Raw genomic sequence first — 12,871 nt, 5'->3', positions numbered from 1 at the left:
CTTCAGGGTCCACTATTTGATATAGTATCAATGCCTGATTAATTATATTATTTAAGTATAGCTTATTTATATTTAACATGACAGACAAATCTCCTTCTTTAATTTGGATTCTGTCAGCTTTTCTTCATATGTAAAGCATGTATTTAATTTGTCATTTTTGATGGTTTAGATTCTCTTAATGATAATATATTTATAAGTAGTCCCCAAGATTACCCTCAGTTTGGTGTTTTGCTAGAAGGACTCACAGAACTCAGTGAAAGCCGTTGTACTCAGAGTTATGGTTCATTACAGGGAAATTACAGGTTATAGTCAGCCAGGGATAGAGATTCATGGAGCAGGTCTAGGAAATTTTCATCCATGGAGCTTCCGGTAGTTTTCCAGTGGAATTGCAGGCAGCACTGACTTTCCTGGTAACAGTGCGTGACAACACACATGGAGTGCTTCTATCCAAGGAAGCTACCCAAACCTTGTTGTCCAGATCCAGAGTCTTTAGTAGGGCCCCGTCACATGGACATGGTCAAGGCTGACTTCAATCTTCATTCCCTCAGATCAGGCTGATATTGAGTGACCCTAAGTCCTCACCGTAAATTCCATTGTTAGATTATCTAGTGTGGCCCGTGGTCCACAGGCAAACAAAGACACTCTTATCAGGCAGAACATTTCAAGAGTTTAGAGATTACCTCCCAGGACCTAAGGGCAAAGGCCAGACCTTTTGGGGGGCAAGATTAAATTCTTTGATGCACAATAACATAATATTAACATTTTATATGCTTCCTTTTATATGCATTTGCTTAATATATTATTTGTAATCTTCTTTGTAACCTTTTAGAAATTTTTCTTTTGGCATGTGTCTTGTGTTGCTACATGTGGCAGGATTTTTATTTTTTATTATTTTATTTTATTTGTTTTTATTATACTCTAAGTTTTAGGGTATATGTGCACTATGTGCAGGTTTGTTACATGTGTATACATGTGCCATGTTGGTGTGCTGCACCCATTAACTCATCATTTAACATTAGGTGTATCTCCTGATGCTATCCAAATACTATTCTGAGAGCCTTTGCTCTGAGTTGACCAGCAGTGGATGCCTCTTCCTGGTTTCCTTCTGTTTTCCTGCCATTCTGGGATGTGGGGAATTGTTCTCTAAATGGTTATCAAAGGAAACGAGCTGTGTAGTTAAGAAAAATGGGGGAACAGAACTGTAGTTCTGAAGATAGTTACGGAAACATTGGAAGATGTTTCTGGTCTGTGCCATCCTTGTGTTCCAGAGTTGGGTATAGGGGACAGGTACAAATCAGAGCCTTTCTCTGCTCTTTTTTTGTTGTTGGTTTTCTTTTCTTTTCTTTTTTTTTTTTTTTTTTACATCATCTGCATTCTTCAGTTCCATCCAGTGGACTATTTCATACCCAGTCCAAGTCTGTTTTTTTTTCAGTCCATCCCAACCCGGTATGCCATTAGTAGCTTTTGTTCATCCTTAAGTTTTTATGCCATTGTCAGTTTTGTTTCTTCCTGTGTGTCCCCACAGGTATTTTAATTAGAACTTGACAAAAAGTGTATCTGTTGACACCTGCCAGTAGCAGCCTTGGTCTGTTTAGTACAGTTTTTTTCCTTATTCTGCAAAAATGTCTCTAGCACCAGACTTCGTTTTGCCATGGCCTTCCCTCTGCCATTCCCTTCTGTTCCCTTGAAGTGGGAGTGACCTGTGGGTTGTTAGCAGATACTGCTCACGCTGGTCCTCCTGCATGGTGGTGAGGTTCCTGGAGCTGTTTGTAGTGTGAAAGGCCTTCCTGAGCTCCTGCCTGCCTCTGAGCACCTCCTTTGTTTTGGTAGCGATTTCCCTGAATACCCCTTGAGCTTGTGTATTTAGTGACCTGTATAATCTCTTGTTTTTAGCGGCAAGTCCAGCATTATCACTTGCTCCTTTCAAGAACAACTGTGGGTCAGAACTGTGTGAACGAATGTTCGTTATGGGACACTAGAGTAAAAAGCTGAAACAGAGTAAATTACACGTGTTGCTCCCTGCACTCTTTGTCTTATTTGTCTTCCTTCCCCTGTTCCTTTTATTGCTGCTGCTTAACTCTGTGTGGCTTGAGCCGTAATTGATTTTTTGACACATTCTGTTGTTAGTGTCTATTGATGTATGAAGATAATTCAGGTAGGTATCATTTTCTAGGACTCAGTTATCTAAGTGAGAATCATTCCTGTTAGTCTTCTGTGTAATAGTTGCAATTATTTTACTGTTTGTTGATTTTCTTTAGTATAATTTGGGAAGAAAAGGAACCACAGATTACTTAACCAGTTTAAATATAATTTATATATGATTTGTCTACTCTGATAAAAGTTTGGTAAAATAAGAAACAGAAACTAAATGTTTGAAGAGCTCTTTATCAATTTAAAATATTAATGCATCTTACACTAACCCTTCCTCTTCTCCTACTTTAGTAAATATAATCCTACTCAGAGGTCAGCATGTGAGCCAAATTAGGCCACAGCCTTTGTACAGGCCGGGAGCTAAGCATGGCTGTGTTTTCCCATACTAAAAACAAAAAAAGAAGAATATGTGATAGAGGCCGTATGTGGCCCACAAAGCCTAAAGTATTGACTATTTGGTTCTTCATAGCAATAGTTTGCTCATCTGTGATCTGGCTTGAATATTCCTGTCTCACACAGGCTAGCATTAACATAGATTGGTTAGAGCATATACATGCTTCTGTGCCCAACACTGGATCCTTTAGATCCTGCCCTACACAGACATTATTCCTTGGTGCCTCGTTTAACAATGGTATTTACATAAATGCATGGATAGATATTATGAATTTCTTATTGTAATTGCAAATTTGATGTCTACATTTTATTTGAGTGTTAAAATGATCAAATAATTGTAGTGAACTAATAGGCAGTCTTTCTATAACCTTGATTTTTCTTTGAGAAGTACTGTTGTACATACTTTTTTTTGTTTCTCAAATACAAACATAATGTTCAACTGCTTCACATATTTAAGTTTTAATAAATTAGAAATAATAACAAACCTATGATCATGTACCAAGTTGCTTATTGAGTTATTCTACTTAAAGATGTTTTCAGAGAAAATAAAAGGTCAAGTGAACCAGACATTGGGTTATTTGGTTTAATTTTCTGGAAAATAGGATTGCCTTATCAGATCCCAGTGTCTCTCAGTCCTCATGCTTGGCTGACAGCTTGACGGTGGCTCTGCTGTGGTGGAGATGGGTGGAGGAAGTTAGTCTGTCAGCAAAAAGGGCTGTAAACTGAGCCGGGGGACCAGGGTCACCTCATCTTGACCTGCTCATCAGTGATGGGTTTTGTCAGCATCAGAAAATGTGGCTACATAATTTCCTTTAAAGCTAATTTTGACTTAGAAAGCAACCTGTGGAGCAGGGCTACTGTGGGGTGTGACATCTCAGCGCAGTGCCCACTCAGTGAAGCTGCAGTGGGTGCCCGCTCGGTGCAGCTGCAGTGGGTGCCAGGTGTCCTTCTCAGCCAGGACTGTCAGAACATCACAGCAGCATTTAAACCAAGAGGGAGAGCAGATCTGCACACGTACAGCATGGAAGTCTTTCCAGTTGAGCTTTCTAATGCTTAGGCATAGTCCGTCTCCTTCCCTTACAGAGAGGGAAGGAAGTTCCTTTCCGTTTCACTTAGTAAGTTGAACCCCAGTTTCAGCTTTGGTATGTAGAAACATTTTATGTCACTGTTACCACACAATTCAAATTTTGAAACATTACAGAAATTACTTTCTCCTCACTCGGAGTCAACCAAGACAATTCAACTGCAGTAGCTGGGTTCTTCCCCAAATATACTCCTTCTTTCTCTGAATGTGTTTCTTTGATAGAGGAGCAGTCTGTTTATTTTAGAATTTCAAAGAAACTTTGAGGTGGCTTACAGAAAGAAAAAAAAGATGAAAAATAACAAGATCATAATTAGAAACTAAAAGGAGCAGAGAGATAGATATTAGCAGGCATTGAGTGTGTATTCATAGTGCATTTGAGTACGGAATTTACTCAGAATTTTCTGACCAATTATCTGAAATGCTTGGGACCCAGCAATGTTTCAGATTTCAGATTTTTTCAGATTTTTAAATATTTGCATTACGTAGTTACTGGTTGAACATCCCAAATCTGAACATCTGAAATGTGAAGTGCTCCAATGAACATTTCCTTTGAATGTCATGTGAGTGCTTCAAGTTTCAGATTTTGGAGCATTTTGGATTTTTGGATTGGAGATACTCAACCTGTGTAATGAGACCCAGGATGCCTCAAGTCTCCCTTTTCTTTTTCAGTTCAACTGTTTTTACTACTTGTTCTTGAAGACAGATGATTATGTGTGTTAGGTACTATTTTAATAGTGTTAAACTGTGAATAACTTAGACTGGTGTCTGCTGGGTACCTTGTACAGGGGAGCATGTTTTTGCTCCTTTTCAGCAGTGAAAATAATATGACCATTTTAAAAAGCTGTTTAAAAATATCATTTTGATTTAATGTGTCTCCACCCATTAAAATGGCCCACATTTTAACTAGATTTTTTTTTCTAGCCATCCATCAAAAACTAGAAGCAGATGGAACGGAAAAAGTAGAAGGATCCATGACGCAGAAACTGGAGAATGTTCTGAACAGTAAGTTTTGTCCTACTACCCAGAACTATTTATGGACTTTACAACATGCTTTAAAATTAGTTCTTGGACCTGATATCGCGGGACAAGGCAGTAAGTTGCATTTTAGTATTTATTTCTAAATAAATAAAATAGTAGTGATTTAATGAACACAAAGGAGAATAGAAACATTGAAAATGAATGTTCTGTTTCTGCTTGCATTTTATTTATGAGAAATCATAATTTGAAAACAATCCAGTATACTTCTTAAGAAATAAAGTTTCCTACCATAAAACCAACCAGCATATAAACAGCATCTTCGAAGCTAGGAAAGCACTGAAGCAGTAGCCAGGATTGTCACTGACCAGCAACATGGAGGAGCCATCATCAGGTGTCTCCCAGAGTTAATGCAAATAACCTCAGCTACAAGAGTAACAGATTCTTAGGGGTCATTTATTTGTGTATAACTTGCCTTTTTCCAAAAAAGAATTTAAGGCAGCTGGCTATTTAAGGTGTCTAAATCTGAGATATTTTGTAAAAATTATAGGCCCAGGGAAAATGGCTATGTGCAAAGTTTTGAGTTCTGTCCACCTCTCTTGTCTATCTTTTTTCTGACATCCTAGGTCCCAGCTACTTATCCTGTTGATTTAGAAGAAAGTGATCAGATGAATTAATCCTTACTATGATATTAGTGGCTTAAAAATAAATCATTTAAAATAAATCTTTTCACACCTGTAGTTTACATTTGATAGGAATGCCCATGGGAATCTGCTTAGTTTTAAATATAATGTACGATCTCATCATGAAGTAGAGTTAAGAATCATTGGAAGAATGAAGAAACCTCACACCAGATCTTTAAAGATTCTGTGAATGTAAGGCTGTGACGTGAAGCTAGTTTTGCCCTTCCAGCTTAAGTGAGTCCCGTGGGTGGAATGTTCTGAGCCTGTATGTGAATGTCTTTTCACAAACCTGAGTGATCCCTAAAAGAAAGCATTTTCTAGAAAGAAGTGTTCTCTTGGTAGTAGCATTTGAGTACTTGGATTTCATTCTAAATTTAGGAATTTAACAGCACTTAATTTTTTTCCTCTGATTATTATTACTTAATTGCCCTGAGATTTTCCCTTGTTTTTATCTTTGAGAACTAAGTCACAGATTTTGTTAAAATGAAGATATTCTGAATTCAACACAAACACTTATTGAAGCTTTTCTATATTAGCATAGTCAGACATTTTAAGATCTTGGAAGGATATTTTCTACTCAAGGATGTTATTTGCCCTGGAGAAGTTATCAAACTATGATATCTGTGTAAAAAACACGTTTACTTCAGTAACTTTAAAAAGGTGGCTTATAGGAACAGTTGACATAGTAAGTATATGATAGTATCAGAGAAGGAGATTGTTGTTCCGGTTTGGGAAATTCTAGGGTGTGTTTCATGTGTTAGGCTTAGCATAGTGTGGTAATGTGATTTTTTTTTTTCTTTAAAGGAGTAGTTTGAGAAAGTGTCCCTTGGGACTTGGGGTATTAAAAATTGCCTTTTTCCATATATTCCTTTATAACCATGAATTTTTTTTCCAGAAAAGTGTCATATTAACTTTCTATTGAAGTTTGCTCTTTTTGGATAAAGTTCAGCTTAATATAAATGGTCACTTCTTTATGAGACCATCTGTCAGGACTTTTTGCTATTAAAATTTCCCTAAAATATATTTCTTTATAACAATTCCCCCTTTTCCAGAAACATTTTTTAACAACATGATGTTGATTGCTGTCTTAGGATATGTTTTTCCTAATTCAGGTCAACTTGACAAATGTTTATTTAACTCTGGTTGTGTCAAGTCCCGTGCTAAGCCAGCCTGGGAACAAAGCCGGAGGGGATGCAGCTCTGGCCCCGAGAGAGTCCTGCCCAGGCGGGTTTGTAGTTATCTGGGACTTGAGTACTGCAGAACTGGTGAAAACACAGAACTAATGTCACAAAAATTCAGTCAGTTCTGTTGAAAATTGAATTTATTTTATTGTAGAAAGGAAGGAAAGAATAAATGAGTACGAGCGTAATTTAGTTCACTTAGATTATTACTAATGCTTTTTACCTTATGTATAATTATATACTAATGTATATGGATATTTCTTTAGTTGTTTTAAAATATATATATTTTTAAATTGGCCAATCTTTCTGACTTTTAAGCTAAGTTTCTAAAGGATACTGTTGGCTGCAAGAAACTTAGGTCATTTATTCAGAGTTTATCAGTTTTGACACTTTCTTTTGAAATTGTTAAAAAAAAGAAATTGTTTTTTTATTTTCATGATACGTGTGTCTCATGTCTGTGTATGAACTTAATAACTTATTCTTGATTTCAAGCCAATGATGACTATTAGTTTGTTTACATCAAATTTGCATATTCAACTCTGTGTTCTTACCTGTTTCAAGTATATAGAACAGCATTGTTCAATAGAATTTCTGCAATGATGAAAATGTAGCTACTGAGCACTTCCAATGTGACTAGTACAACTGAGGAATTGAATTTTAAATTTTTATTTGATTTTAATTAATTCTGCTTTAAATTGAAATAGTCCCGTGTGGCTGGTAGTTACTGTGTTAGACAGTGCAGGTGTAGACATGCTGTGTAAGTATTTGTAGTAGTAGCTGTGGCAGTCATGGCTCACACTTGTGGAGGGCCTACTGCAGGGCAGGTGTTGCTCGAAACTATCTAGGTATATTTAGTCCTCACAACAACCCTTTGAGGTTTGTGCTATTATCTTCACTTTATTGATGAAAAAACTAAAGCCCAGAAGTTTAATTGAGCCACGTAAGGTTATATAAATAGTAAGTAGCAGAGCTGCAATTTATATCCAGAAATCTGGCTCCAGACTTGTGCTTTGAACTGCAGGCAGGCCGTGCTGTGTATGTGGTTTTGATAGGCACAGGTTTCAGTCATCACGGTTCAGTTCATAACAGCCATCCCCCAGCAACACCGTGCAGAACTGCAGTTCCCACAGGGCAGTCACCATAGCTGCATAAAGTACAGTTCCCCTCTAGCTCTTTAATTCACAGGTCACTGTGTAAATGACATGTGCTCTAGATGATCAGCCACACTGCCTCCTTCAAGGCCACCAGCAATAGTCACCGTACGTCTGTTACCAGTTCTCAGCAGACAGCAAAGTGTGCAGTTGTGCTACCTCCTTATCTCCCAGTGACAAACCCTCCTGACATTTTACAAAAATGGATGATCGGGAAGGGATCGGTTGATAAAGATGAAAGTGCATCAAAAACCAGGAAGCTCTAACACTGGAAGTGAAACGCAAATCCAACAAATGGAGAGTGACGGAAGGAATAGCTGGCTGTGGGGAATGTAGGTCCTGTTGCTGTTGGAGACTCAAGAGTAACTCGGTGGAGGGGAACTTCCTAACAAAGGTGAGCAAATGTGAAGAAAAGCATGAGATGTCTTAAAGGAAGCAATGCTCAGAGAATCTCAGAGATGTTTCGTGATGTGGACGGTGCAAAGGAAAAAATATCAGAAGTTGATTCACGCTTAGAAAGGAGTAGGATAATCTGTCAGAGCACAGAAAAGAGGCTTGATTCATATTGCAAATTTTACAAAGGCAAACACTCTTGATAAGTTTTTCTACAAAGAAATATAACACTTTAAATGTTTCTGAGGTTTTATTTTTTATTTTTTTTCTTGTGATGTGGAGTTTTTTTTTTATTATTATACTTTAAGTTCTAGGGTACATGTGCACAACGTGCAGGTTTGTTACATGTGTATACATGTGCCATGTTGGTGTGCTGCACCCATTAACTCGTCATTTACATTAGGTATGTCTCCTAATGCTATCCCTCCCTCCTCCCCCCACCCCACGATGGTCCCGGGTGTGTGATGGTCCCTTTCCTGTGTCCAGGTGTTCTCATTGTTCAATTCCCACCTATGAGTGAGAACAGATGGTGTTTGGTTTTCTGTCCTTGCGATAGTTTGCTGAGAATGATGGTTTCCAGCTTCATCCATGTCCCTATGAAGGACATGAACTCATCCTTTTTTATGGCTGCGTAGTATTCCCTGGTGTATATGTGCCACATTTTCTTAATCCAGTCTGTCATTGATGGAAACTCACTGAAAACCACTCAACTACATGGAAACTGAACAACCTGCTCCTGAATGACTACTGGGTACATAACGAAATGAAGGCAGAAATAAAGATGTTCTTTGAAACCAACAAGAACAAAGACACAACATACCAGAATATCTGGGACACATTTAAAAGCAGTGTGTAGAGGGGAATTTATAGCACTAAATGCCCACAAGAGAAAGCAGGAAAGATCTAAAATTGACACCCTAACATCACAATTAAAAGAACTAGAGAAGCAAGAGCAAACACATTCAAAAGCTAGCAGAAGGCAAGAAATAACTAAGATCAGAGCAGAACTGAAGGAGACAGAGACACAAAAAACCCTTCAAAAAATCAGTGAATCCAGGAGCTGGCTTTTGAAAAGATCGACAAACTTGATAAACCGATAGCAAAACTAATAAGAAAAGATAGAAGAATCAAATAGATGCAATAAAAAATGATAAAGGGGATATCACCACCGATCCCACAGAAATACAGACTACCATCAGAGAATACTATAAACACCTCTATGCAAATGAACTAGAAAATCTAGAAGAAATGGATAAATTCCTGGACACATACACTCTCCCAAGACTAAACCAGGAAGAAGTTGAATCTCTGATGTTTTAAATTGTATATTAAATATTAGTTGTACTTTAAAAAATGTTGTTATTCGTTCGTAACCAACAATAAGTGAGTTTTTAATGTTTCAACAAACATTTTTGGATATCACAGAACAAATTAATTTTCCCATTGATTATTAGATGATCTTGCTGGGTTTTAGCCTGCACAGCCCCTGTCACAGTCCTGCATGCTGTGCAAAGCCAGGCCTGCCCATGGGGTGTTGCACCACCTCTCTGAGTAGTCAGAATACTGGTCATTGATTCAGACAGCAATTTTTAGTCCTTCCTCTGTGAGCATTTATTGAGCACATGTTTGTTTTATCCTAGGGATATAAAAATAAAACTTGTACTTTACTTCTAGAGATTATAACTGAATGGAAAATACAGAGACATATTCAGGTGATCAAATGATGGTGTGATAATACTGCTCTGGTGGGAGTCTTCAGGTGTGGCTAGAGCCCACAAAAGGGGAAGGAAGCCAAAAAGTTGAGTACAGAGAATACCAGGGGAGGTCACAGAAGCTTTAAGAGAGGAGCAGGAAGTAGCCAGACAAGCAGAGGCCGGCGGTGGGCAGCTGAGTGGAGGGAGGCAGGTGTGTCCCCGCAGGGCCAGCGCGTGAGTTCAGAGACAAGCAGAGGCCGGCGGTGGGCAGCTGAGTGGAGGGAGGCAGGTGTGTCCCCGCAGGGCCAGTGCGTGAGTTCAGAGAGGAGATAGGCTGCAGCCCAGGAAGCAGGGTCCAGTGTGGCTGTGTGCAGATAGGAGAGGTGTGGCCGCAGGGTAGACGAGGTCTGCCCCTGACGAACTTGCTGTGCAGTAGTGTGGAATCTGTCTTTATTCTGAAGACAAATAGTGAGCCATCTCAGGAGTTTAACGAACGACAGGAGATTTTTAAAGAGCAGTCTGCCATCTGTATAGAGAATGGACGAGAAGGGAGGTACGCCAGAGGCAAGAGGAGAGCAGCCAGAAGTGGACGGTAGGCATGTTAAGCCGTGTCAGCAGTAATGTGTGTAGTAATGGAATGAAGTAATGTAAGGGTGACGTGGCTGCTAGTGAAGGTAGAGCGAGTGGCAGGTGAGAAAGGTGAAGGGACAGGGAAGGTTTGGTATGTTACGTAGGGAAAAGGAAGTAGTCATTGGTGATTTACAGATGTCTGGCCTCAGATGGATGAAGGAGCATGTTTAGCGCATAAGGAGAGGCATAGAGATGAGAACATTCAGTTCAACATGTTGAATTTGAGATTCCTGAGGGTCATGCGGATGGCTTTTGCTAGCTCTCGCTATGTCCCCACGATGTCACGCTGGGCAAGTTGAATAACCTCTGTGTCTCAGTTGCCTCCACCATAAAACGGGGGTAAAAGCAGTGCCTGTCTTACAGCGACATAACCGTGTGCAGGTGAACTAATACCCATGAGGGTTTTTGAATCACACCTGGCATAGCATCAGTGCTTCCTGTCGTTATTAGCTATCATTATTGTATGTCTAGTGAAAATATTTTTAAGGATGGGCCTTACGCTCGCAGACACATCTTGAAACACAGATTTGGGAGTCACCAGCATAAAGATGGTAGTTGGACAAACAGGATTGAATGATTTAACCCAAGTACTACGTGCAAAATGAAAGAAGAAAGCTAAGGATTTGGAACATTAGGGCATATCCAGAAGGGCCAGGATGTGGAAAAGAAACTGATGTTTGCTCAGTGGCTGGCTGGCAAATATTTCACAACAGGCATTCAAAAAAAAAGAAGAAGAAGATAGAAAAAATTAACCTAATATTAGCATTTCCCAATTTCCAAGGTGTAAATACTCCCATTGGGGTTGGTTTCAAGCTGGCAACTCAGCTTGGAGGTGAAGAGATGCTGACAGTTGCTCTTGAGAGGGGCACGTGCTGACTTCAGCTCTTTCCTCATCCCCCAGGTTCCAGTTCCGTGTACTCCACATAGAGTGTCAGGCATGGTGCTGTGAACAGGCTTTCAGTTCTGTTAATGATCCTGTCCGTGTAGCATCGTTATGGTATAGCCGGCAGCCTATCTCGTCATTTTCTAGCCTGTTGAAATTGAGGTAGTTAGGTCTCTTTGTGAATTTGTACATTTTAGGGTTACTCTGATATTCCAGGCGCCGTAATGTTTCACTTCCTGATCTCATTTAACTTGCTTATTCCTGGGATACATTGTGCTGTGGTGGGTGGGGCAGCAGGTGAGGGGGCGTTCCTTCTGTCCTGCCTCTGACCTCTCCAATTCCCAGCAAGTGGAGAGCAGATTAGAAATCACTTCCGTGATCTGTCTCAAGTGTCAATACCAAGGAAAGGACCAAATGGTCACTTTAAAATAAGAGAAAGCATAATATTTACTTTAAATAAACATGCTTGAAATTATAAGACACCATCAGAATTACAGGACTAGGTTTTCTAGATGACCGGAGTTCCTGGCACATATACAAATGTTTGTTCCATTGTTAAGGGTGTAAGATCACTGGGCAGGTATGAGTTCCACCGACTGGTGTGTAATGCTACCTGGACTTTCCTTCCCATCTTGCACTGTAGGAAAATTTTACTGCTCCACAGACCCCACTACACTGGTGGCAACCATGCTGTGGTTTTTACAACAGCATTGCTGTTAGTTCTTGCAGTTCCTGTGTGACTGAGACAGTGAGAGGCATTGTCCAAATTCACTGGTGCTGGAGACCATCTTTGGGTGAGGAGAAAGGACGGAGTTCCAGACCTTGGTTTGCCCAAGGCTGGCAAATGTAGATCAGGGTTTGTTCTACAGCCTATGAGGCCAAAGTCATGGCCATCCACTCCAGTTAGACTTGTTCTGTGGTTGGACACTGATGTTCAAACCCCTACCAGCTGCCTTAAAATTGGGTGTTCTTGGTGTGAGAATGTGTGTGGATTAGCACAAGGGGTGTTCTTGGTGTGAAAATGTGTGTGGATTCGCACACGGGGTGTTCTTGGTGTGAGAATGTGTGTGGATTAGCACACAGGGTGTTCTTGGTGTGAGAATGCGTGTGGATTAGCACAAGGGGATTTTATGGGATGACCTTTGTTGATGCCTTCCTGGTAGCGTTATCTGTGACATCAGCCTCACATGTGAAGAGCACCCCTTTTCTTTAATAGTTTTGTTTTCTTATTAGTAGCCCTAGAGAAGAAAGACATAAAATGCATTTTGTGAGCTACTGGTGATTTTTATCTGTTTGCACAGATCTTGGTTTCACTGCCATCATGTATTTTATTACCGAATATATTATCTAATAATCAAAGTTAGGAACTTCAGTTTTACTGTGAATACAATAAAATTTATAGCAGAACAATAATTTATAGACAGAAGTTATCTAAATTAAAAATTATAATCTCATAACTTATAATTTCTCAGTATTCACATAAAATTTTCAACATATAAAGCACATGTATTTTGGCATAAATAAACATAATTTTATAGTTTATAATTTCTACATATAAATTTTTCTCTATGTCTCTATTTTATTTAATTATAAGTGAGTTTTCTTCCTGTACCTGTTTTCATACTTTTTAGAGGAGTTAAAATTATTAGTTGA

At 39.2% G+C, this 12,871-nt stretch overlaps 1 protein-coding gene across 3 annotated transcripts in view; it reads left to right on the top strand.

Moving 5' to 3' along the window:
- Positions 1–12,871, top strand: part of EXOC2 (exocyst complex component 2) — a 210,691-nt gene that overhangs the window by 79,128 nt on the left and 118,692 nt on the right. For all 3 annotated transcript variants that reach the window (XM_054490866.2, XM_054490867.2, XM_054490868.2), the window contains exon 7: positions 4,550–4,630. In XM_054490866.2, the coding sequence (XP_054346841.1) occupies positions 4,550–4,630 (81 nt within the window). The remainder of the gene's footprint in view (positions 1–4,549; positions 4,631–12,871) is intronic.

This window comes from Pongo pygmaeus, chromosome 5 (assembly GCF_028885625.2).
Source record: "Pongo pygmaeus isolate AG05252 chromosome 5, NHGRI_mPonPyg2-v2.0_pri, whole genome shotgun sequence".
NCBI lineage: Eukaryota > Metazoa > Chordata > Mammalia > Primates > Hominidae > Pongo > Pongo pygmaeus.
The sequence above is the reverse complement of the archived record's forward strand: the minus strand, read 5'-3'. Positions and strand labels throughout refer to the sequence as shown.